Source organism: Ictidomys tridecemlineatus, chromosome 11 (assembly GCF_052094955.1).
Source record: "Ictidomys tridecemlineatus isolate mIctTri1 chromosome 11, mIctTri1.hap1, whole genome shotgun sequence".
Taxonomy (NCBI): domain Eukaryota; kingdom Metazoa; phylum Chordata; class Mammalia; order Rodentia; family Sciuridae; genus Ictidomys; species Ictidomys tridecemlineatus.
Window position 1 is genome coordinate 38,803,978 of NC_135487.1, and position 26,767 is coordinate 38,830,744.

Sequence of the window (26,767 nt, forward strand, 5' to 3'; positions counted from 1 at the left end):
GGGTTTCAGATAAAGGAGGTGAATGTTGCCAAACTCCTAGAATTTATATAAATGTCAAATATATAATGATTTCTTTGTAACTCTAAGATTCAATGATAACTCTAAGATTCTATGATAACATCATTAATGTGTATATGTACACAAATGAAAATGAAACATAATTATTCCAAGGGTTTTATTGAAAAGATCAATAGATAAACCTATATTCTTCCCATCCAATACAAAAGAAAATGTTTTTTTATTTCCTGATGTATAGCTGTCAATACCTTAGATTTACCTACAGTTTCTGCTCAGAAGTGAACCACCCCATTACTGAAATCAGCAGATATTAATGTTCTCAATGCAGTTGTTCTGCTCACTTGAACTGTGCTCCTCTTTGTGTTCATCAACATATAATAGTAAACAATAAATTCTCAGAAATAGGCAGTACCTTATTCAGCATGTATTCATGATTCCATTTAGTATGTTGAGAATTTATTAAAATAACCATCTCCTAACTTGTAACAGTCTGACCAAATTTTAAAATAGAAAGACTTGCCCTCCAGGAGCTTACATACCTGTTCATTTGTTTTTCTCCCTTCCACCACAGAAATACAGGTCATTTTACAGATTAAACACGGAAAGTGTTTTATACTTATTTTAGTCAATCCAAACTTCCTAACATTAAGTGCACTTTATGATTAAAATAATTTAGTATTTAGAATGTCTACTACTAATCCTGAATTTCCACTCTAAACCAAAAAAAACTGGAGTAATAGTTCACAACCTGGAGTTCCTTAATCCTTCCAGAAGAAAAGAGAATTAACACTTACCCGACATTTATTCAGCTCCCTAAAAAACATAACAAGTGTCCTGGAGATACACAGTAAACATTTCAAAAAAGGTGAACACAAATTATATAAATAGAAGAGTAAAATTCTGCAGGCTATTACTTAATAAATACAGACTGGTAAATCTTTCAAGGCATTATTTTACCATAATGTTCCTTTAAACAGGTCCTCCTCTGGTGCTTATTTACACATTCAAAAGGCATATAATTATGATAGCTGTGTACTATAATGGATAATGTACAAAGTTCTACAAAAATGCAATGGAAAGGGGAATTAATTCTGCCTGAAAAGGCTTCACATAGATAATATCTGAGCAACTCTTAGGATAATTTAGCTCTCTAGTCTGCAGATGCCTCATGTATTTTTGGTTACAAAATATTGCAGAATTTACCTGTAATTTGTATAAATCTTTAGAGATCACTTATCCTGAGACCTTCTACCTTCAAAGTAACAGAATCTTTTCTTTAATAGTCTAATTGACACTCTAGTGTTTAAAACAGGTAAAGTGGATAGATGGGCTCTTTTGAAAGGCAAAGTTATTGAAAAGTTGCTGTAATCAAACTTCATTTTAAAATATGAAAACTGAAACACTAAGAAAGACAATGATTTAAAGGTCACATAGAAACAGAAAGGAAATAATTTATTGAAAGTTCACCTGTTAAGTCTTATCTCCTCTTTTAAGTCTTGCTTCTCTCTCCATTTGGAATTTATCACTCCTTATTTCATTCCCTGGTCTACCTAGCACATGTTTCCATTATGGCTTCTATAAAACTTTTAAGTGACCTAATTTTATGTGTCTGCATTTCTCTACTACATTGTAAGCTCCCTGAAAGAAGGGAATGTCAATCATCTTTGTATGTCACCCAGAATAAAATGTTGTGTACTGCATTGTATCTGACCAAGTATCAAAAAAGATTTAAGTTGGCCTGGTACCAGGCACATAGTAGGATTTAATATTATTTATCAAATCAATTTGTGGAACATAAGGTTATTAAATAATATACCTAAAGCAGTTACAACAGAGTCTGACACACTGTTTCTATTCCATTAACATTAGCTATTATTATGTAACCTTATATAGGTAGGGAAGAAAACCCTGAAGCCATTATTGAAATTTTAACCTGAAAGACAAAAACTAAGCAACTTTTATCAAGCTTTTAAATTGATCATTTACATATTACTAATACAAGCATATATTTCATGAGAAAAAGACAAAATCTTGTACATCTTAAAGGATGGCAGCCTGGGAAAAAATAATACAGAGAGTTGTATGTGATTAATCTCCAGACCTGGAGTGAAAAAGAGAAAATGGACTGGTCTTAATCTTGGGACTAAGTCATATCTTTCTACACCTCAGTTTCAGTCACCTGTGAAATGGGGGTGGTGAAGTGTTAACTCTAGGCTTCTTTCCTGCTCCTGCTAACACTGTAACAAATTTGGACCTAGAATCTTTCAGTTTTCAACTCAACATGAGTATAAACTTTATTTTTTAAAAAACCAGCAAATGGTGCACAATGGATTTGGTGTCAGATGGCCTGGATTTTCATACCAGTCTGATATCATTTAGCTGTGTCATTCTGAGCAAGAAGCAAACTCTCTGGGTCTCAATGTCCTCAACCTGTAAAACGAAGGTGTTGGACAATATGAACTCTTTAAAATACATCACAGTCATGATATTCTATGAAATAAACTAGCTCTAAAGGAAATAGAGATTAAGTCACCATTTATTAGAGATGTTTAGAGGGCTCTGCATAAACCAAAAGTAGAGAATTTCAGGATTAGAAGACTACCTTTCAATCAACTGAGGAACAAGTAACTCTCCAATGTATTTTTGGAAGAGTTCTCCCAACGATTCTAGTTCTGAAGAACGACCCATGGGAAAAAAGTCATTTCATCTTAGGCCAACTATGATGCAAAGTTCTTTACTGAAGCCAACCCATCCTCTTATAACTTTTGCCCCCTACTTTTACCTCTCACCTCTCAAATGTTTCTGGTTAGCGATATCTCCCCTTAACTATCCTCTCCTCCAAAATTAAGATTCTCCAACTCTATCCATCTTTCCTCCCAACAGAGCACCAAAACCCCCTTACCGCCCAACCCGCCTTCCTCCATTCTTGCTTTAGTGAACGTCAAAATTACTCAAACAGCTCTTTCCATTCTGACACGCTGATTCGCTATGGAACCCAAGATTTCTCACTTACTCAGGTGATACCACCCCGCAGACCCTAATTGCCCTTGCCTCCTCCACTCAAGGAAGCCCTTGCGGGGAGAAGTATGCCCTGTTACCCCGAGAAAGAGATAGAGAGAGGGAGGGAGGGAGGGAGACACACAGAGAGACAGACACACACATACACACACACACTCTCACACAGAGACAGAGAGAGAAAGAAGTGACGGCGGCGCCAACACAGGCCCGCACCCTGTTCTCCCCATCAAACCTCCTCCCTCACCGGTATTGCTTGGGGTCGCTGGGAGACTTGATGATCTCAGGGTCTCCGGCATTACTGAGAGACCCCCTCCGTCCCTCCTCCTCGGATTCATCCGCTCCTAGACGGGCAACCCGGCCGCTCTCGCCCAAATCCTGTCCATTGGGTTGCAGTTCAGGGCAGCTGCAGGTGGACTTCGCCTTGTTCCTTCCGGGCATGGTCACAGTAGGAAAAGGTCTGGTAGAGTCTTCACACCGACCCCGCGCTCCGATTCTCCACAGCGCCGCGAGCTCCCGCCCGGCCTCACACAACTTCCTCCCGGTGGCACAGACTGCAGCAACCGCGACTCTCCTCAGCATTCACCACCAAGCCGTAGCGATGGGCATCCCGCTCCCCAGGGCCCACCCCCTCCTCCTACTCCAGCCGCTCCTCCTCCTCCTCCGCGTTCCAGAGGCGGCGGCCGCGGCCGGCGCTGGTGCTGCCGCAGCCGCAGGGGAGGACAGGCCTGAACCCCTCCCCCAACTCGGTCTCTCTCACGCTGACTTCCCTCATCCCCCGCCCCCCTGGACGCGGTGACGCTACTGACGTTAGCCAATCACGAGACAAGAAGGCAGTCACGCTCATAGGAACAACCAATGGTAACAGGGAACGAAAGGAACCAAAGGGACCCGGCTGGATTCTCGGAGCACCCAGAGAGCATTTCGAAGCCTAACGTGGGCGGGGCGACAGAGAGGAGGCCCGAGTGACGCGGAGAACGACGGGAAAAGGGCGCCTGCGCTGCGTTTATGACGTATTCGGCAGCGGCTTTAAGGCAGTAAGTACTGCTCCGCGTCTCAGAAAAATATTCCCCTAGTGAGAAAACTGTGAAGCGAAAGCGGATAGATTGAATTACAAAGTCTTCTCCCGTTCCCGTCGTATTTTGTGAACTCTGCCTCTCAAACTCGAGGCCGAACGTTTGGCCGTGACTCAGCATATAACAAAAAGCAGAAGGCCGGAAGTCTTTTCCTACGCCCGGGAGGTGGACGCTGCCCCCAGAGTGGGAGTCAAGCGCCGGAAATAGCAATTGAGCGTTTCCGCCGCTTTCCTGTCAAGTGGTCTTGCTTTTCGCCCTCAAACCTTTTGAAAGTGATTGAAAGATCGGTCTGGACATTTTTTAGCTCCGCCACAGACTAGGGTCCACAGTTATCTTACCTTTAAGTTCACCCAACTTTTACTGAACAACTACGACATGTCGGCGAGCTGCTTTTAAGTTTTTTCTGCTTGCAGTAGCCTTTCATGGGCAAGCTAAAATGTGACTTAAGTATAGACACAATTAAAAAAAACATAGCTGACAATATGATACTGACAGGTTCCGATGATACTAGCACATATAAAAATGAACATGAATGAATGGAGAAAGACTTGAAGCAGGGATATGTACTGTGGGTTATTATATCTAAGTTTTTCTAGGCCTCTTCTGAGCTCCAGGCATGGGATAAAGCCCTGGAAAAAAAAATGGTGTATTCAAAAAGTAATAAATGCTATGAAGAGTACAGGATAGGAGGATAAGGAGTTGGGGAGGACAGGTGTGGAAGGTTCAGGCAGGAAAGGATGAAACCTGAACCGGGGCAAAAGATGAGGAATATTGAAAAGTATTGTTCAACGATCCCCGTTTTCAAGAACCTATCAGCTTTTTAAATAAGCAGCTCCACTAGAGTGCCCTCCTTCGGAGCAGGTTTTTTTCTTTGTATCTCCAGTCTCTAGCATGGCTTCCCAAAACATAGTAAATCAGTAAATGTTTGCTATTGAGTAAATACTTGCAGCGACATTGTCTATATTAAGAATTATTTTTCTCTCCAAAGCAATAATGCCAGAAGTGAGAAATCATCCAAGTACAGCTAGCAATTAGATTTTCCTTACTAAAAAACAGAGTTTACATCTTTAAGTGTGACCTATTAGTTTTCCCTTTATTTTTTACTTTGCAGTACTAGAGATTGAATCTACAGCTTAACACATGCTCAGCCAAGCGCCCTACCACAGAGCTACATTTCCAGCTCTTAGAATTTTGCTTTAAAAAGATCTCTGAGTGGGGCGTGGTGGCACAAGCCTGTAATCCTAGCGGTTTAGGAGGCTGAAGCCAGAGGATCACAAGTTCAAAGCCAGCCTCATCGAATTAGTGAGACCCTGTATCAAAACATAACAAAAAAGGCAGGGGATGAGGCTCCATGGTTAAGCACCCATGGATTCAATCACTACAATTCAATAAGTACAAAAAAAAAAAAAAAAAAACCTCTGAATTTTACAAGTCACCAGATTGAAAATATGGCAACACCCTATAGTGTGGCATTTTATGTATTCATTCTATGTAGTCATTCCACCAACAAATCCAGCTGGGAATAGAGTGATGAACAAGAAATTTTCTAGTTCTTTTGATTGTGAATAGTTCCAGAAGGAGATAAAGACACATAGCCTGGCCAAATAGTTCTCTAAAGAAGGAAATTTAAGCTAACATTTGAAAAATATATAGGAATGGTGCAGGAATGTGTAGGAATGGGTTTGTCAAAAAGCTTTTGATAATCGGGTCAGTATGGCTAAATTACAATAATCTGGGAGCAAAAGGGAAAGAGATGAGTGGCAAAAAAAAATCATACGAAACCTAAGAGTAAGTCACTATTTGTGAATTTTTTTGTATCATTGAATTCCCAGCTCTTTGAATGGTTTCTGAAACTCTGTAGTATTTATTCAGTAAATAATGACTGAACAAATGAAGAGAAGTCATATGATCACAAGTGTTTTCCAAGTAGATCACTGTGGCTGATGTGTGAAAAATAAATTGGATGGTGAAGGGCCAGGGAAAGTCTGTAAATGAGAAAAGAGGGAGCAGAGCCAGGTATGTGATCTGTGCCTAAAGTTCCAACTACTCAAGAGGCAGAGGTAGGAAGATTGCTTGAATCCAGAATTATGGGCCAGCCAGGGAAACAGAGACCTGACTCAAACTTAAAAAAGAAAAGGAAGAGGAAGAAGTTGAGAGGCTACTAAATAATATAGACAATAAAAAATAACTTGAGTTTGGGGAATGATGGTGGAGATAGGTAAGTTGTGTATTTAGGAGGTAGAATTGACAGATTTATTAGTGGTTGATTTGATGTGGGGGAATAAAGAAGAGAGTAGTGTAGGCATAACTTTCTAGCTGATTTTCTGGTTGGATAGATGATAATCCCAGTAATTTTCAGAGTTTCTGAAAGGCAAACATTTTAGAAGGAGAAGAGTATTGGCTCAGTTTTGGACTTTGAGTCAGGTTGAGTTCAAAAAAGAGACCTAAATTGGAGATCAAAATGTGTGGTTTGTCAGTTTCTAAGTTGTAACCAAAACCTACTGAATAAGACCACCTCAACCCCCATTGAAATTATGAAGTAAAAAGAAAAAAGGGCCCTAGGACCAAGCTGCGAAGAGGAAGAACTCACAAAAGAGACTGCCATATTGGTAAGAGAAAAAGCAGAATGTGATGTCCAAGGAAAAAATAATTCTCTGATGCTGGGCTGAGTATAATTTCGAGCCCATAGCAGATGTCAGAATTTCAGATTAAATGTATCAAATATGAAAATTGATAAGGCATCACAGAAGTACTTTAGTTTGGGTCCTTTAGATACAAAAATAAATACCTAGCAATGGAGATGAAGCTCACAAATGACCTATGGCATAATCAGGACTTTCAAACCAAAAATATTGTTTTCCCATTGAAAATAATTTTAAAAGTTGCCACACTTCATTTGTTCTTTTTTTAAATGTTTTTTTAGTTGTAAAAGGAGACAATAACTTTATTTTGTTTATTTATTTTTATGTGGTGCTGAGGATCGAACCCAGTGCCTCACGTGTGCAAGGCAAGTGCTCTACCCCAATCCCATATCTCATTTGAATACTCATAGTTATTATAAAAAGTATTTCCTGGAGGAAACATTAAGTCAAGCTACTTCCATTTATAAGAAATTGAGCTAAAATAAATAAATAATAAAGTTAAAGATCACAGGATTATAATTTTAATCCTATTTATCTAGTCTTTCTTACAGTATATAAATGCTTTTTTTTTCCATTTCTACTCCATCATTAGCATCCTATACTCCTTCCCAGCTTACCTCATAGATTTCCTTCTCATTAGGTAGTGACCCTTTGCTCCCTATTATTCTGATGAAGTTCAGAAATCATGAAAAATAAAAACATCTAATTTCTGTGTTTGATGCCTACCTCTGAAAATTATTTTAATTTTAGTCATTGTGATAGCTGTCTACCTACCAGAGAAACAAATCTGAGCTTTACTCCTAAAAACTCAAAGGTAAGTTATTCTTAACCCCATTATTCGCCTTTATATTTTGAGAGTTAGGAAAAGTCAAAAGTATGATGGAGTATTGGTTCTACGTTGAGTAGATGTAGAACTCAATACATCTGGTGTGGCATGAGCCCATTTAGCTTCAAGCCCAGAATTATCTTCCTTTTTCTAGTACCTAAAATTCCCGCATCTGTGATTCATTGTAATCTTTTATGACTCCTCTTAAATGCCTGTTACGCTTTTGAAAGAAATGAAAACTAAGGCCATTTTGTGACTAGTGTTTCAATTTTAGAACACACTCTGGGAAACTTGAGATCATCATAAACCTGGGGTGGGTGAGGAAATTACTAAATGTAGGTGAAAAGGCAAAGAGGAGGTAGGTAACAACAGAATTATTATTTTCAAAATACTGTCTGTGGCCCACGCTCTAAGAAATTATACCTTTGGAGCTATAGCTATTATGGGTCCCACCCACTGATTGTTATCCACCTTTTGCAGTTTTGTATCTTGGTCAAGAAATAGGCCTATTTTTATGGAGCTTTGTTTATGTAATATACAAAGTAATTTATGAGATTATAAAAACAGTTTTCTCCTATATTATAAACATGGTTATAGGAGGAATTTAGTGCTTAGACCTTAAGATAAATTAGGAATTGCTTTAAAAATTATGCCAAATGAAAGATTATTCTATAACCAGTGCCCCTCTTCTGGTTTAAAGATATGCATTTTAAGACTCTGTCTAGAAAGGAAAATGCGAAGACACAAAAATTATGTTTATAATATATAATTCAGATTATGTTACTATTCTTTTTAAAATTCATCAATGGCTCCTCTTTTTTTTTTTTTTCCTCCTGGCACTGGGGATTGAACCCCAGGGGCACACTGCCACTGACTACATCCCCAGTCCTTTTTTAAATTTTTATTTTGAGATATAGTCTTTCTAAATTGCTCAGGCTGGTCTGAAATTTGTAATCCTCCTGCCTCAGTCTCCCCAATAGCTGGGATTATAGGCCTGTGCCAGCATACCTGGAACACACTGACTGGCTAGCTGAGTATTTTATTTATTTGTTTGTTTGTTTGTGTTTGTTTTGGTTACTGAGGATTGAAACCAGGAGCACTTTACCACTGAGCTAGTCCCAAGTCCTTTTTACTTTTTATTTTAAGATAGGGCTCATTAAGTTGCTAAAGCTGGCTGGGATTACAGGGGAGCACCATTATGCCCAGTCACAATGACTTTCTTACTCTAACACATCAGGATATTTCCTTTTTTTAGGGCTGTTATCTCTGCCTCTTGGCCTGGAATATTCTTCTTTTAAATTTTGCATTGCTGGCTCCTCATGAGTCATACAACAGTTCAAATGTCATTCTCAAGAAGTGTCTTCTGTTATCCAAAATAGTATTCATTATTTGAAATTATATTATTTATTTGTGTATCGGCTTTTTGACTATATACTGTCTATATTATCAGTCCATGCAGAGTTGGTATTTATTTGTCTTATTTCCGACCATATGGCTAGAATAAAAAATCATGCCTGGTATATATTGAATATTCAATAAATACTTGTTGAATGATACAGAAAGGGAGGACAATTGAAGTTTCAAGACCAATTGAGTGTGTATAGCTTTAAATTTGAGATGAACACCTTTATCATTGGGCATGGAAAGAAGATATAGGCAGAGATAGGTACAGAGGTAGCAAAAAATGTAACTAGTATTAGGAAGAAGGAAGCAACTAGAATTTATTTATTTACTTTGTTACTGGAGATTGAACCTCAGGGCACTTTACCACTGAGCTACATTCCCAGCCCTTTTTATATTTTATTTTGAGACAGGGCCTCACTAAATTGCTGAGGCTGGCTTTGAACTTGTGATCTTACTGCCTGCCTCCCAAGCCACCGGGATTATAGGTATGTGCCACCACACCTAGCCCCCCAACCCCCAAGTAGTGGGGATTGAACCCAGGGTACTCTATCACCAAGCTCCACCCCTAGCCTTTTTATTTGATTTTATGATAGGATTTTGCTAAGGTTCCCAGGTTGACCTCAAACTTGCCTCAGCTTCCCACATTGCTGGGATTATAAGCATGTGCCACTGTGCTTAGGTTTTTAGACTCAGGGCCCCCCTGAACATGCTAGGTAAGTGCACTACCATTGAGCTACACTCCCAGTGTAACAGCAGGAATATAAAAGAGTTTTTGTCTGATGGTCCTCAGCCTCTGTTCTTCTTTTGAAATATGATACAAAGTCAGTGCTGTGACTGAGGGATAGGTAGTGTGAGGGATCTTGCTTTCTTGGAAATAAGTAAATAAGATATTTGCTTTTACTGTTTGTTTAAATTTCACACATCTTGAAACCAAGCCCAGATGGTAGTTTCTGTTTCCTGAGTAACTATCTTACTTTGTGCCAAGCATTTTACTTTCATTGACTCATTTAACCTTCACAAAAATCTGAATCTGACACTCACTAGTTTACAGAGAAGTTAAATATCTTGTACAAAATAAAAAAAAATGAAGCTACCAGAATTGCAAACTATGTTTCTGAGTCAAAGATTATATTCTTTCATCTCTTATGTGTTGCCTATCAGTAACCCGATGTGGTTAATTCCCAATCTAATCTTTAATTGCAAAGTAACAAATGTCATAACTAATATATCCCAAGAGGACAGTTTATCACTATCACTAAGAAAGTATCTGGCTTAAATCATATTGTTATGTCCTGGGCATGTACCAATGTGTAGCAATGAATCCCACCATTCTGTATGGTTATAATGCATCAATAAAAATACAGAAAAAAGGAAGTATCTAATATTCCAACAATCATCCTTCCTTTCTGAATTATTAGGTCTAAAAGCCACTTACTGAGATGGGGATGTAGCTCAGTGGTAAAGCACTTCCCTAGCACGTATAAGGCTCGGGTTCCATCCCTATATAGCTAATAATAATAATAATTAATTAACAAATAAACAAAATCACTTACTTAGGTGGACTAAGCAAGCCAGGACTTCTGGGTAGAAGTAACACAATGATGTGTCAGGACACAAACAATGTAAGGAGGTGACCGTGAGGGCTAATGGTGCAAGTGTCCGAGTAGAGCACTCGCCTAGCATGCGCAAGGTGCTGGATCCAATCCTCACACCACATAGAAATAAATAAATTAAATAAAGGTATTGTGTCCAACTACAAAAAAAAATTTAAAAAAGAAGACATGACACGAAGGATGTGACTCTATGTATAACCAGAGATGTAAAAAATTGTGCTCTCTATGTGTAATATGAATTGTAAGGCATTCTGTTGTCATATATAACAAATCAAATTTTTTTTAAAAAGAAGAAACAAAGAAAATTTTTAAAATGGGAAAACCTGACAAAAACCATTTGTGAGCACAATAACATTATTACTAAAGAACAAATTGCAGTTGTTATCAGTTAACAATATACAATGAAGAAAAATCCAGCATCAGTTCTGTGCTATTCCTACCCAAAATGTACAACTTGAATCTAATCAAGAGGAAACAGACTAACCCAAAATGAGGGACAGTATATAAAATAGCCCACCAATAATCTTTAAAAGTAGCAAAGTGATGAAAGTCAAAGAAAGACTAAGAAACTGTTCTGAATAAAGACTAATGAGACCTGATAACTAAATGCATAACTATAAATGGCATTATCAGGACAATTAACTAAAAAGTTCTGTGGATTATGTGATAGTAATGAATCAATGTTAGTTTCCTGATTTGGGGCTGGGAATGTAGCTCAGTGGTCAATTGCATACCTAACCTGTTTAGGTCCTGGGTTTGATCCCCAGCATGTGCGCGCACACAAAGGAAAAAAGTCCTGATTTTTGAGGATTTTAGGGTAACCAGACATCATATTGGCAATATATTCTCAAGTTGTTCAGGAAGGAAGGCAGCCTCTCTGTACTGTTGTTATAACTTTCCTGCACATTTGAAACTATTTATTTTAAAAAGGAAAAATATCACTGAGGGGGACAAAATGAGCACAATTTGAAACATTGGAACTGCCTGCCAGTGTCTTAAATGTAAAATGTGAGTCCTGGAATTTGTGGAGAAAAACAATGTTTGTGGAGGTAATGGTAGTAATTATTCTCTGTCTGTCCACACCCTCCAAAATCATGCTGAAGATTTTCCTTTTAGAAGCCTCCTTTGACTATTCTAGTCCATACTTATCACCCATTTCATACCTAAACTCAGAATGTCCATTGTTTATTTCACTTCCTTAGTACTTTTTTTTTTTGATACTTGGACACAATACCTTTATTTTACTTATTTATTTTTATATGGTGCTGAGGATCGAACACATGCAAGGCAAGTGCTCTACTGCTGAGCCACAACCCCAGCCCCCCCTTAGTACTTAATCATATATAACCTTGTGACTTCTCTTTTATTATTATTGTCTTGTATAAATTTTAAGTTCTTGTTTAAATCCTGTGAATGTTATTTTCTTAATCATAATAAGTTTAGAAACAGATATCATATATGTTTCTTTCTCTCCTCAACATACCTAATACATGTTTTGCAATCACATTTTCATATCCTAAGGACTGTCAAAAATAATTGATTTCCCCAAGCAAAAATTTCATACATACCAACTATACATTAGGCACTGTAAATAATAATTACTTACATGTGTAGGATGCATTGTAGTTAATAAAGCATCTACACACCCATTATCTCATTTGTTATTTCTAACAACTCTGTGAAATAGGTGCTGCCACATGATAAACAAACACAGAGAAGAATTGTGAATTATTTAAAGCCATATAGCTTTTAAAGAGCAGAATTGGAATGCCACCTTCATTCTTCAGATTCCAAGTTCAGTTTCCTTTTTTTTTTTTTTTTTTTTTTTTTTGCTTCACCATAGAAAGCAAATAACAAGTCTGGACACTCTGATGTTCATAAATATTGTATTAGTTTTCTACTGCTGCTGTAACAAATTACCACAAACTCAGTGCCTTAGATGATACAAATGTATTATAGTTCTGTAAGGATAAAAGTCTGACACAGGTCACACTGAGCTAAAATCATGAGGTTAGCAGAGTTGCATTCCTTCCTAAAGTCTAGAAGAGACTCTGTTTCCTTGTTGTTTCCAGCTTCTAGATGCTACTCATATTTTTTGACTTGGATTCCCTTCCTCCATCTTCAAAGAAAAAAAACATTGCATCTCTCTAGATACATCCTCCTCTGACCCTCTATTCCACTTTGAGAGATCCTCACAATCATGTTTGATCTACTCAGATAATCCAAAATAGTGTCTGTATTTTAGAATTAGCTGATTAGCAATCTAATTACTTCAGAAAACTTAACCATCCTTTGCCGTATATCCTAACATATTCAGAGATTCCAGGGATTAGGACATGGATATCTTTGGGAGTCCTATCGTGTGGATGTTCTTCAAATATGCACTTTCCAAAGATCCACTGAGCATTTTCACATCTTAACTCATGATATGAATAGTTCTTCCATCTACTGAAAAATCAACCATTAGATTCCAACAGGACAATTTGTTTACTGGTATATTAACTTTTAGCAATTAGTTTACCAAAAACATAAGCCACAGTTGATTTACAAAATTTAGCATCTTCTAAGTCCACTGTTCCCATTCAACAAACAAGGAGGTCAATGACATTAAGTAACTTGCCTAAGGACACACAGCTAGTAATCAATAGAGCAGTAATCCAAACTTGGACCCTATTTACAAAGCTCAAAAGCTAGAAGCTTTTATCACACCATTTTCTCACCAATAATAGAAATTCCTAGGGCCTACATTTAAAAAAAAAATCCAAATAAAATTTACTGCAACTTTTGTAGAGTTTAATTTGTGCTACAAGATGGGCCTCATAGAAAATTATTTAAAGCCCCTCAGGAAAAATATCCACAGCTTAAGGTGTAACCACTTTTGTTTCTTCTTTGGGGAAAAAGATGAGAGATGATCGCTGGGTCAAATGAAGGTGAGGAGTAAAGAAGCAGAACTTAAGGTTATTTTGTGTGATGATGAAAGAATTATGCTAATTGATTCTTGTAGCATAAAATGAGAAGTATCTTTTTTTTTTTTGTCAGTTGGTCTTCAGTGGCTTCAGTAGATATAAAACAATATCTCATCCCAACAAAAGGATTACACATTGATTAAACTAACTTGTTTCAACTGGGGCCTACATTTAATGCCTGTGATTTAAACATTAATTTGTTCCTTTGAATCATCCACTTTTTTCCATTTTTTCTTTTCTCGGAACCCAGGAATACACTGCCACTAGCTACACCCCCAGTTCCTTTTTTATTCTTTATTTTGAGACAGTGTCTCCATATATTTCCCAGGATAGTCTTGAACCTGTGATCCTCCTGCCTCAGCCTCCTGAGTTTTCTGGGATTACAGGTGTGTGCCTGATTAGATTATGTATTTGGGGGGAAGGTACTAGGAGTGGAACTCAGGATTGCCTAACCACTGAGCATCCTCCCCAATCCCCCTTTTTTTGCTTTAATTTTTTTATTTATATATGACAGTGGAATGCATTACAATTCTTATTATACACATAGAAGCACAATTTGTCATATCTCTGGTTATATACAAAGTATATTCACATGGATTCATACATGTACTTTAGATAATAATGACCATCACATTCCACCATCATTTCTAACCTCATGTCCCCTCCCTTCCCCTACAACCCCTCTGCCCTATCTAGAGTTCATATATTCCTCCCATGCTCTCTCTCCCTACCCCACTATGAATCAGCCTCCTTATATCAGAGAAACATTCAGCATTTGTTTTTGGGGGGATTGCTGAGTTACTTAGGGCCTTGCTAAATTTCTGAAGCTGACTTTGAACTCATAATCCTCCTGCCTCAGCCTCCTGAGCTACTAGGATTACAGGTGTGTGCCACTGAGCCCATCTTGGATCATCTACTTCTTACAGACTGCCTTGAAAATGCAAATCACTGCAGTAGAGGCAATAATATTACAGAAAATATTTGGCATTTAATGAATTTAATATTTGTAGTTTCCACTAATCAAAAGTGAACCCCAGGGCTGGGGTTGTAGCTCAGTGGTTGAGCGCTTGCTTCGCATGCATGAAGCACTGGGTTCAATCCTCAGCACCATATAAAACAATAAATAAATAAAGATATTTTGTCCATCTACAGCTAAAAATAAAATAAAAACTTTAAAAAGTGAATCCCAGTGATCCCTGACCTGGAATAATGTTAACATTACTAAAGTTTGGTTTAAATCACTCACTAGAATTCTGGTGTTATGGTTTGGGTATGAGGTGTTGTGCAAAAGCTCCTGTGTTAATTTATAGGAATGTTTAGAGGTGAAATTATTGGGTTGTGAGAGCCATAACCCAATCATCCTAATTTGAATGGACTAACTGGGTGGTAACTTTACATAGGTGGGACTTGATTGGAGGAGGCAGATACTGGGGACATGCCCTGGAAGGGTTCATCTTCCCTGTGGTTCCTTCCCCTTTCTGTCTGCTTGCCAGCCACCAAGAAGTAACCAGTGCTCCTCCACTATGCTCTTCACCATGGTGTTCTGCTTCACCTCAAGCCCAGAGCAATGGGGACTAAAACCATGAATTAAATTGAAGTTTTCCTCTTCTAAGTTGTTTTTGTCAGGTATTTTGGATACCTGACAAAGCAAAGCTGTGGGAAATGTCCCTTAGTAATTCAGTCTATTTAATCTCCTAGAATCCAAGTTTTAAATTTGCTTTACTATGTGATTTTCATCATATGTGTCTTATTTGGAAATTATACTCTATAATGCCATTCCTAAGAGAGGATATTTTTCAAGAGTCTTAATTAAGATGAATTATTTGGTAATATCAAGAATCTATATCATAGTGACAAGAAGCTGTCAAGGGTGATCCCATATCAGCTTGAGAAGTTGCATATTATAATAGTGTCAGGAGACATGGGTTAACCTCACTACTTGTGAGTCATATGATCTATGGGAAATTATGTAATTTCTTTAAGCCTCAGCTGCTTCTAAAAATGGATACAAATTCTTGCTTAATAAAGTTATAAGGCTTAAATAAAATGGTGGATGTACAAGTGTGTGGCAAAGGAAGACAAAATCCTGATAGGAGTGTGCATGAGTATGTAAGCACACAGCTGTAAAAAAAAAATTAAAAAGGCATAGTAGGGGTTGGGTTCAAATCTTTACTGTGGCTTGTGTGATCTTGGACAAGTTCTAAGTCCTTAGAAACTCTTAATCTTGATTTTCTCATTTATAAAACACATTCTTCATAGAGTTGTTGTGAGCATTAAATGCCATTATACTCTAAGAGCAATTATTCTAGAGTCTGACCCCAAGTATACGTTCAAGAACTGTGCACTCTTTTATAGAGTGCAAGTACAAAGGTTCCAGATGGTTGTCTTTAATTGACCTGATGATGACAGACGTGATTTCTTGTTAAACCACAAGGCGGAGCTAGAGACATAGGAGTGGATGTCTTATTTAACAGGAATCTTCAGATTTCAGGGAGAAAAATAAGTCGTTTTTCATATGGAATCTTCAGATTTCAAGGAGCAAAGAAGTAGTCTCTCAGAGTCCATGGGTTTTGCCAGAACAAAACCTATTTCCCTTTAAGCCACCACTCATGTTCCTCTGAGTCATTTCTTGTTGTTTGCTTTTTTGTTTTCAAAAAGAGAATAGTAGGACTGGGGTTGTGGCTCAAGTGGTGCGTTCCCCCAGCACGTGTGAGGCACTGGGTTTGATCTTCAGCACTACGTAAAAGTAAAATAAAGATATTGTGTCCACCTAAAACTAAAAATTGATTATAAAAAAGAGAGAGTAACAGCCCAAAGAACACTCAGTAGACATCAATAATGTGAATTTCACTTCCCCCTTGGAAAAAAATTTGGATTTAGCACATAGAAGATGACTATATAGTTATAAAAGAAATCCTTTAATATATTTAGCTTTCTTCTCATTCTTCAGCCCAGAGACCAAAGGCAGCTTTTGTCTACACTCTGCTTATGTGACTGATTTCCTGTCTCTGAGAGCCCAATTCTCTCTCCCAAAGGCATACTAAGAATTTCTCCCAAGAAGCCCATGAGGTCCCCATACAAATATCACTCCTGGAAGTCTGTCTTAGCATCCCAGGATGTTAAGTATCTAGATTAAGTTTCAGTTGTTCTCAAAGGATGACTTTGAAGGTATATTTTGTAAGCTCATTAAAAACTCAACTCTCATTACTTTCAGGCATGCTCCTATACGCTATGTACTATTATAATTAGAACCTCGTGAAAATCACAAAAATCTACTTAAAAGAAGATAGCAGTACCAAACATCAGCTTCAAAATGCCACTATTTTCAGGGCTCCTGAAAGCATTGCTACAGAAATGAGCTTAGATCATTCCCAAATCTAAGTGCATAAGACAAATTCCTTCATGTCTACACATAAATACACTTCATGCTCAAGTGAAGGAGAATGGAAAGATCATTCTAGACAGAGTTCCAGGATATGAAGAAGGTCAAACAGAAAACAATGTTCTCACAGGTTTGAAAGTAATTATATATGGCTTGACTAGAAAGGTTGAGAGGGTGAATGGCAAGAATTAAAGCTGGAGGGCTTGGGCTGTAGCACAGTGGTAAAGTGCTTGCCTCTAATGTGTGAGGCAATGGGTTCGATCCTCAGCACCACATAAAAATAAAGATACTGTATGTCCATTTACAACTAAAAAAAATTAAATCTGGAGAAAAATCATTAAGCCATGTATTTTATAATAAGGAGTATATATTTTATTCGGAGAGCAATGGAGACCCACCAAAAGGCAACAAGGTATGGCAAGAAAAAAAAATTGTTTCGTGCTTTAGAAAGATCATTATAGCTGCAAGATAGAGAAGGGAGGAAGGCAAGTCTGGGCAGAAGGTATGCAGGATATTTTCTGTTCACCTCTCCAGATGCTTTCTCCATCATCTATCTGCTCTGTGTCCCAGAAGTTTGAAATGTGTGCATTCCCAACAGGTTTCCTTGCCCCTCTAACTGTTAGTTGGATCCAGTATTAGGATAGAGCAGCAGATCAGAGATTAGGGGGAAGGAGAGGTCCAAACATTTATTCCCCATCTACCTCTCTGTTGAGTCATTGTGTGAGGATACCTGCCACCACCAAAGGTCACAGCTATTAGCAGTCAGCACCTTCCATACAACTGCCATCTTCCAATCTTTATAATCATTCCCTCCCCTGCCCTTCAACTGTATTGTAGTAATGATTCCAACTTTGCTAGGACTTTTAAAACTTTGCCTCCCTTGTTGGTCTCCCTAAACTGTGCATATGCCTTGTGAATGGTTCCTTTATTGAACACTCCTCAAATTATCTAGTTTGTGTGTGCCATCTATTTCTTACCAAGACTCCAATGGCTGCAGAAAGAAACCAGTAATACTGTGATGGTTAACATTTATTATGTTCTAGGCACTCTCCTATGCTGGGTTTCTGATCTCACGACTAAAAGGCTCCGGGGTCACTCCAGGTAAACTAGGATAACTGGGCTCCGCAAAAGAATCACACAAGAGACCTTTTTCTTTGGGCTCCTCTGACCTTAAAAGTCTACAGGAAGAGAGAGAGAAAGCAGGCGCTGACCCATTTTATTGAGGAGAAGCTATTCAAATGAGGCAAGGGGTCAGGTTTCAGGGGGCTGAGTCTGTCTTCACCATGTCTACTCTCAGCAGGTTGACTGATATCTGGGTAGGCCACACACAAGGGCACAGTAAGGGAAGGGGACACACACAAGGCACTTCCATGGAAGATTCTATCCTAAACAGGGCAAGGGGTTATACTACAAAGGAACAGGTAAGCGTAGCTCCACACCCATGCACGGGACACCTTCCCTCAAACCCAAGAAGGGTGTCATTTCTGTGACTGAGTGCCTTAGCACCCAGCTGGGGAGTATGACTCAGTCACATGCAAGGTTGGTCTCCCACACTCCTACAGAGTTTATATATATTTAATGCTCACAGCAGCCCTATGAAGTATCCTTCCTTTACAGATGAGGAATCTGTGATACAGAGAGATTGGATAATTTTCCTAAAGTGACATAGTTTGTGAAAAACTGAGCCAGAACAGACATAGTCTGTTTCTAGAGTGTATTTTCTTGACCACTATGCCCTCTGGTGAGGTAAGAGTTGATGTTGTAAGTTGCAGCAATAAAAATGGAATAGAGAAAAATGAAGGAATTTAAGACCAGTTGTTGCTAAACCCAGTGTAATTTAAAGTATCAATTGGGATCAAGAGGCAATGAGGACTAGGGTTGTAGCTCAGTGGTAGAGAGAGTGCTTGCCTAGCACATTCTAGGCCCTGGGTTCGATCCTTAGCACCACATAAAAATAAATAAATAAAATAAAGGTATTGTCTCCAACTATAAATAAAAAAAATTTTAAAAAGAGGCATTAAAATTCACTGGTTATAAACATAGATTTTGGAATTAGATGGACCAGGCTCATGTTATGTTAGCTGAGTGATTTTTTTTTTTTTTTTGGTAACGGGGATTGAGTGCTGAGCCACATCCCCAGCCCTACTTTGTATTTTTTATTTAAAGACAGGATCTCACTGAGTTTCTTAGCACCTAGCCATTGCTGAGGCTGGCTTTGAACTTGGGATCCTCCTGTCTCAGCCTCCAGAGCCACTGGGATTATAGGCCTGTGCCAGTATACCTAGCTAGCTGAGTAATCTTAAATAAATCATTTTCTCTTTTTGGATTTCAGTTCCTGCATCTGTAAAATAGGATTAATAATGCCTATTCCACTGAGTTTCTTTAAGAATTAAACAAGATTCTTTCACATATTACTTAATCTGGCATGTAGTAGATCTTAATAAATAAGATTTTTAATAAAGGTGCTTAATGAATATTTATAAATAATAAACCCAGAGAGACAAGGGAGCACCTGTTGGAATTTAGGTATGTTTGCTCCAAAATGCTATCATCAGTGACTAAGAACTTGCCCTGAGAACAAACCAGCCCTTCCCCTCCTTTGTGTGCCTGTGTTATTTGGCTATTTTTGTGGTATATTTTTTTGATGAGGTACCAGGGATTGAACCTAGGCACACTTAACCACTGAACTACATTCCCAACCTTTTTAATATTTTATTTTGAGACAGAGTCTTGCTTGCTAAGTTGTTTAGGGCCTCGTTAAGTTGCTGAGGCTGGCTTTGAACTCGAGATCCTACTGCCTCAGCCTCCCAAGCCACTGAGATTATAGGCATGTGCCACTACTTTTTGCTATGGTATTTTTTTAAATCTTTATTTATTTATTATTTTTATGTGGTGCTGAGGATCGAACCCAGTGCCTCATTCTTGCTAGGCAAGTGCTCTACCACTGAGCTACAACTCCAGCCCCTATGATGTGTTTTTAACTATGATGTTTGAGTTATTGGTTATTTGTCTTTCTCTTCTGCTAAGCTCCACTAGTCCAAATTCATATCCTTATCCTCAGTTACTATCATTATATGTAGCACACACTAAGAACTCAGTAATATTTGTTGAATGAATGACTCAGTACTTCTAGGAAACGATTCCCTGAGTTTCATCTCAATTACCTTTCTTGCTGTCATGTAGATTAGAAAATTACTCTACTTTTTTATTAATTACTTTTTCATTTATTCTTAAAACCTAGTGCACACTAGGTACATGGCAAATATTTTTAAATGAATGAACTAACATTAAGCAATTGCAGTAAATTGGAAGCTATAGTCAGAATAGCTAGATTCAAATATTGGCTTTAATGCTGTGAGACATAGTTAAGATATTATCAATGTGCCTCAATTTCCTCATGTATAAAATGAGGGTAATTGAATTTATTTCATAGACATATACATATTTTGAGAACTAAATGATAAAACTGGCTGGCCCGTGGCAAGGCTTAACAAATGTTATCTAGGTAATGTTGAAAATGAGGGAGTCACTCTGGAGCCACCATGCATTGTTTTTTGTTGTTGTTTTCCTATTAACAAAGTGTGTAACACCTAGTGCTCAAAGCATTACTCTGAGCCTGCCTCCCACCACATCACTAGTCAAGGAATATGTCTCAAACTTCAGAGGTCCTAACAAACATCAAGGAAGATAGTTTGCAATAAAAACAAAACAAAACCAGATTCATAGGCCCACATTTTGAGGAATGCTGAACTAGGTTCTTAACAAATCAACTTTTTAATTGAAATTGGTTTTACACTGCAACCCTGTCCTTGAATTTGTGTCTGAACCTTTTGAACTTCCCAAGAATTAACTCCAGTTAGTGTAAAGTTTCAGTTTCTCATGATCTACTGCAGGACCAATGTGCGAAATGGTCCGTACTTATTGGATGTTTTTTTCACTGCTCATATGCCAGACAGCCTGCTAATTTCCACTTGCTCAACTTGGCTAGTTTCTCAGAGTGAACTGCTTTCTTTTTAGGTTCAAATACTCCCCATCAATGGCTGGCTTTGAACTTGGGATCCTCCTGTCTCAGCCTCCTGAGCCACTGGGATTATAGGCCTGTGCCAGTGCACCTGGCTAGCTGAATGATCTTAAATAAGTCATTTTCTCTTTCTGGATTTCAGTTTCTGCATCTGTAAAATAGTACCCATTCATCAAAATTAGCTCAAGCTTAACCCCCCTTGCCCCATCACATGCATGTCCTTAGAAAACATTCTTGGCTTTCTCAGTTGTACCTTTCTTTCCTCCTCATTGTGGGAAAAGCAACTCCTTTGTCCCTTGCTTGTACATCTGTGCTTTCTTAAAGGGCCACTTTAGGATTAAATGGAGGGCTGGGGCTGTAGCTTAGTGGTAGAGTGCTTGCCTAGCATGTGTGAGGTCCTGGGTTTGATCCTCAGCAACACATAAAAAATAAATAAATAAAACAAAGGTCCAACAACAACTAAAAAAAATTTTTAAAAAAGATTAAATGGAATGATGGTCATGAAAAATAACGTCTGTCGGGCTGGGGTTGTGGCTCAGTGGTAGAGTGCTTGCCTAGCATGGGTGAGGCACTGGGTTCAATTCTCAGCACCACATATAAATAAATAAAATAAAGGTCCACTGACAACTAAAAAAATTAAAAAGATAAAAAGGTCTTTCCATGTTGATTTTTCCAGATTATGTCATCATATGTTAGTAACCAAGGGGTCAAAAATCAAAAAACTTATGATTCTGATTCTAAAGACTCATATTATGAGTCTCTATTGACCATAAAACTAAGGAGCCAGATTGGGGTTGTGGCTCAGTGGTAGAGCACTTGCCTAGCACATGTGAAGTACTGGGTTTGATCCTCAGCATCACATGAAAATAAATAAATAAGATAAAATAAATGTGTCTACCTACCATTAAAAAATTTTTTTAAAAAAATCACTAAGGATCCCATGTAATTTTTGGACTAAAAACTAATAATAGTCTGAAGGTTTTTACCCAAATTTTCTGTTAAAGAATGGGGGAAAGTATGAAGGTAGAGAAAACAGGTTTTACTTATAGTCCTGGGTAAGCTTCTAACTTTATGAAAGCTGGACCTAGTCTTTGTCCCAAAACCTTTGTAACCTCTAGAATTGCTTAGCAAAATGATTTCTACTACTATTCCCTGAGGACCTTAAAAGAGCGCACTATAGGGATACGGCCACATCAATGATTATAGCAGCACAATTCACAATAGCTAGACTGTGGAACCAACCTAGATGCCCTTCAATAGATGAGTGGATAAAAAAATTGTGGCAGCTATACACAATGGAGTATTATGCAGCACTAAATGACAAAATCATAGAATTTGCAGGGAAATGGATGGCATTAGAGCAGATTATGCTAAGTGAAGCTAGCCAAGCCCTAAAAAACAAATGTCAAATGTCTTCTTTGATATAAAGAGAGCCACTAAGAATAGAACAGGAAGGAAGAGCATGAGGAAAAGACTAACAGTAAACTAAGACGAATAGGGGGAGAGAAAGGGAGAGAGAAGGGAAAGCATATGGAAATGGTAGGAGACCTTCAGTGATACACAAAATTATAAGAGGTTATGAGGGGCAAGGGGGAGGGGGAAAAAAGGGAGAGAATTGAACAACAGCAGAGGAGGTAGAGAGGGAAGATGGGAGGGGAGGGCAGGGGAGGGGGGATAGTAGGGAATAGGAAAGGTAGCAGAATACAACAGTCACTAATATGCCATTATGTAAAAATGTGAGTATGTAACAGAAGTGAGTCTGCAATATGTATTTGGGGAGTTCAAAACCCAATTGAGTCAAATGTATGAAAGATGATATATCATGAGCTCTGTAATGTTTTGAACAATCAATAAAAAAATGAAAAAAAATTGTATTAGGTATCGCAAGTCATCTAGAGATGATTTAATGTATGGGATGATTTGCATAAGTTATATGCAAATACTACACCATTTCATGAGGGGTTCTGAAACCACTCTTCCACAGATATTGATCAACAATTGTATAAATATTAATGCATATGTATATGTATGTAATACGTGTGTATATTATATGTACATTATATATAATTGTGGTTTGGGATCTATAATATATTGAAATGCAATATATTTTATAATAACTGCACAAAGGGGATGGGTAGAGCAAAGTTGTAAAGAAGTGACATCAGATGGTAACTCAAATCTATATGAACAACCAAAGAACACCAAAAATTATGAAAAAAAGGTAACTAAATAGCTCTATAAACATAAAAAAAAAACAAAATAAGCCAATCTCCCCAAACCAACAGCTGAATGCTATCTCTATATGCAAGTGCTAATTCGCAATGGAGGGGGAGGGCACTAGAGAAGAATAGAGTTACCTTAAATTAAGTAGAAGGGAGTAAAGGGAGGGCAGGGCAGGGCATGTGGGGATAGGAAGCATAGTGAATGAAACAGACATTATTATTATTATGTGTGTGTATGTGTGTGTGTGTGTGTGTGTGTGTGTGTGTGTGTGTGTGTATATGACTGCATGACCAACAACATGTACAATCAGTAAAAAGAGAAATTATACCCCATGTATGTATGATACATCAAAGTGCATAAATGTATTCTACTGTCATGTATAACTAATTAAAACAAATTTTTAAAAAATTTAAAAAAATGATTTCTACTGAGTAAATACTCCATTCATGTATAATTGAATCATGGGAAGCTGCACCATATTCTTGATTTTCTTGCCCCACGTAAGAAACACTAAGATCTGGTGAATATGTTTTCCCTACCTTATTGTGATGAATTGTGTAAGTATGAAGCAAAAGGGAAAGAATAAAGGTATGTGTGACCCTATAATGGACAGAATTGTGCCTCCCTCTTCATATGTTAACGTACTAACCCTCAAAGTAACTATATCTGAAGATATATAAGACTATAATTAAGGTAAAGGAGGCATAAAAATGAAGACCTAATTCAATATAACTGGTGTCCCTATAAGAGACAGAAACACCAAGAAGGCAAGTGTCAGAGAAAAGACCATGTGAGGACTCAGCAAGAAGGTAGCCATCTGCAGCTTAGGAGAAAGGCCTAAGGGAAAACCAAACCTGCTGACACCTCAGTCTTTGACTTCCAGCTTCCAGAACTGTGATAAAATAAATTCTGTCGCTTAACACACAAAGTCTGTGATATTTTGTGGTGGTGGACCTAGCAGATTAATACAGACTTTATTCTACTTTCTATGTATTTATTTACTTATTATTTAATTTTTAGTGCCAGGGACCAAACCTACATCTTTGCAGATGCTGAGTACACTCTCTACTGTGAAATATATCCCTGGTTACCTGTTCTACTTTTCTAATAAAAGTAAAATTTCCTGAAAGTGTGTTCAGTGCAACTTTAACAAAGTTTTAATAGATATACAGAAAAGAGGATTAATGGTCAAATAAACTTGAGAAACATAGGGTTAAAACAAAATAAATCTGATTCTCAGGGGCTGGGGTTGTGGCTCAGCGGTAGAGTGCTCACCTCGCATGTACGAGGCACTGGGTTCAATCCTCAGCACCACATAAAAATAAATGAATAAATAAAATAAGTGTATTGTGTCCAACTACAACTGAAAAAATAAATATTTAAAAAAATAATTTGCTAACATACATTTTGATTCTCCAATATAATGCAGTATACAACAACAATTTCCCAAAGTTGTTTTGACATAAAACTTCCTACCCTTTTTTGGAGCAGTGCATATTCCATAGGACTAGTATTCTGTGGGAAACAATTTAGATGTATAGTTTTATTTTTCTTATGCTGATCTGCCTGCTTTTAAAACTATCCCATTATACACTGTCAGATGTTAAAGAAAAAACCCTGGGAAAGAGAGTCTGAGTCAAGTAGTATGAAGCTCCAAATCAATCATTCCTGGAATGAGAAACAACCCTTTCTGGAGGTCCTCAGAGATACAATTATTTACTGTCATTCCACCAACATCCTTCTTCAAGGACTAACCCAGATTTAGAAGTTACAATGGCCAAACCCAAAATTGAAACTTACTACCTACAAGGAAGTCAAACTACAGTCTGGGAATCAAGACATTTGTAACTATTTCTATTTTTTTTAATTCTTTTTTGTTTCTCCAAAAACATAGGCAATAAAAATCTTTTAAACAAAAGGACCCTTTGAGCTTGCTGTCTAAGCAAGAAGAAGATGAAGAGAGAGTGTACCCAATACCATAGTCATATTGGGATGTACATGGAGAGGAGGGGTGGCAGAGTAACAAGTAGTGTACAGTAACAAACACCAAAAAGAGAGAGAAATAGGCAGAGTCTGTGGAGCTTCTAACAAGGAAGAAAGAATAAAAGAAGCTCTTTTTGGCTTGTGCGGCAGGATTTAGTCTTTAAAAGAAAGGGGAAATAAAGATATAAATGAAGCCTCCTCAACTCTATATAGAGATTTGGAGGTCCTAGGCCAAAGTCAGATGTTGTTTCAGTGAAGGTTCATCACATACTTATTGAGTACTTACTATATGTCAGCATTGTTCTAGCAAAGAAATAACAAAAATCTCTGCTTTCACAACTTTACCTTCTGTTGGGAGTTTTTTTGTTTTTAGTTTTCTGCTTTTTTTTGTTTGTTTTGCTGTGCTGGTGATGGAACCCTGGACGTCATACATGGTAGACAAGTGCTCTACCACTGAGCTACATTCCCAGTCCTCTAGTCATTGTTTATTATATTTATGCTAATTTTTATTGTAAAAATATCATACAGAAGATTGTGTACAACATATGGGGGCCATATTAAAATAATCACAAAGAATAATCATAAAGCAAACATAAATCTACAAACAGCCTTGCTTATGAAATAGAATATTACCAGAATATAATGAGTTCCCATGTAATTTTTATATCATGTTTTCCTCTCCCACAGAGATAACACCTATTCTGAATTTTGTGTTAATAATTTCCTTGCATTTTTAATTAATTTATTTATTTTAATAAGGTATATATGACAGCAGAATGCATTTTGATTCATTGTACACAACTGTGGCACAACTTTTCATTTCAGTGATTCCCTTGCATTTCTTTATAAGTTTTACCACAGTTTCTGTGAAATACTAAGCAATTTTTTATCAGTCAGGGTCCTGGCAGGAAACAGATGGTACAGTCAAATTAGGATAATTTGAGGAGAGTTTATTAAAAAAACTATTTACAAGGGTGCCAGCAGGGTATGGTAAGAACACCGAATAAGATATTAGCCTGAGGCTAATAAGAGGTCTTATTACTCTAGGCTTGAAAGGGAGGGGAGAGAGTTATAACAGGAAATCAGAGACAGTTGGGAGTAGTACTTGATAGGGGCTGATACCTACAGAAGAGGGAACCCATCCAGTGTACAGCAACCCCCACTGAGAATAACAGCGAATAAAATCAATCCTACTGGACTGGGGATGTGGCTCAAGCAGTAGTGCACTCACCTGGCATGCGATCCTCAGCACCACATACAAACAAAGATGTTGTGTCTGCCGAAAACTAAAAAATAAATATTAAAAAATTCTCTCTCTCTCTCTCTCTCAAAAAAAAAAAAAATCAATCCTACTGTCCTTTAGTTCTCTAAACTTCTGTGCTGCCTCCTTTCAATGAAACCTAACCAAAGTTAGAAGTCAAAGAAGCCCATTGGTGTGACCTATGCAGTTCAGCCTCCTAGAAATCAGAGAAGTATATAGAGTGAATCTAGAGGCTCAAACAGAAGATATCTAGACAAAATATCTTGCTTAGTTTTGCCTGTTTAAGTTTATATAAATGGAATCATACAGTGTATATCTTTTTGCAATTTGACTTTTG

General features: G+C 37.7%; 1 protein-coding gene and 1 long non-coding RNA gene across 3 annotated transcripts in view; one reads left to right on the forward strand and one right to left on the reverse strand.

The window, feature by feature from the left end:
• Nrdc (nardilysin convertase) overlaps window positions 1-3,785 on the reverse strand; it is an 87,877-nt gene extending 84,092 nt beyond the window's left edge. Inside the window, exon 1 of one of the 2 annotated variants that reach the window (XM_005326077.4) lies at window positions 3,281-3,785. In XM_005326077.4, the coding sequence (XP_005326134.1) occupies window positions 3,281-3,615 (335 nt within the window). In that variant the 5' untranslated portion in view covers window positions 3,616-3,785. The remainder of the gene's footprint in view (window positions 1-3,280) is intronic. The other variant, XM_005326078.4, reaches the window with a different exon arrangement.
• Window positions 3,758-26,767, forward strand: part of LOC120890765 (uncharacterized) — a 107,006-nt gene continuing 83,996 nt past the window's right edge. The window contains exon 1 of the long non-coding RNA XR_013427784.1: window positions 3,758-4,070. This is a non-coding gene — a long non-coding RNA (uncharacterized LOC120890765). The remainder of the gene's footprint in view (window positions 4,071-26,767) is intronic.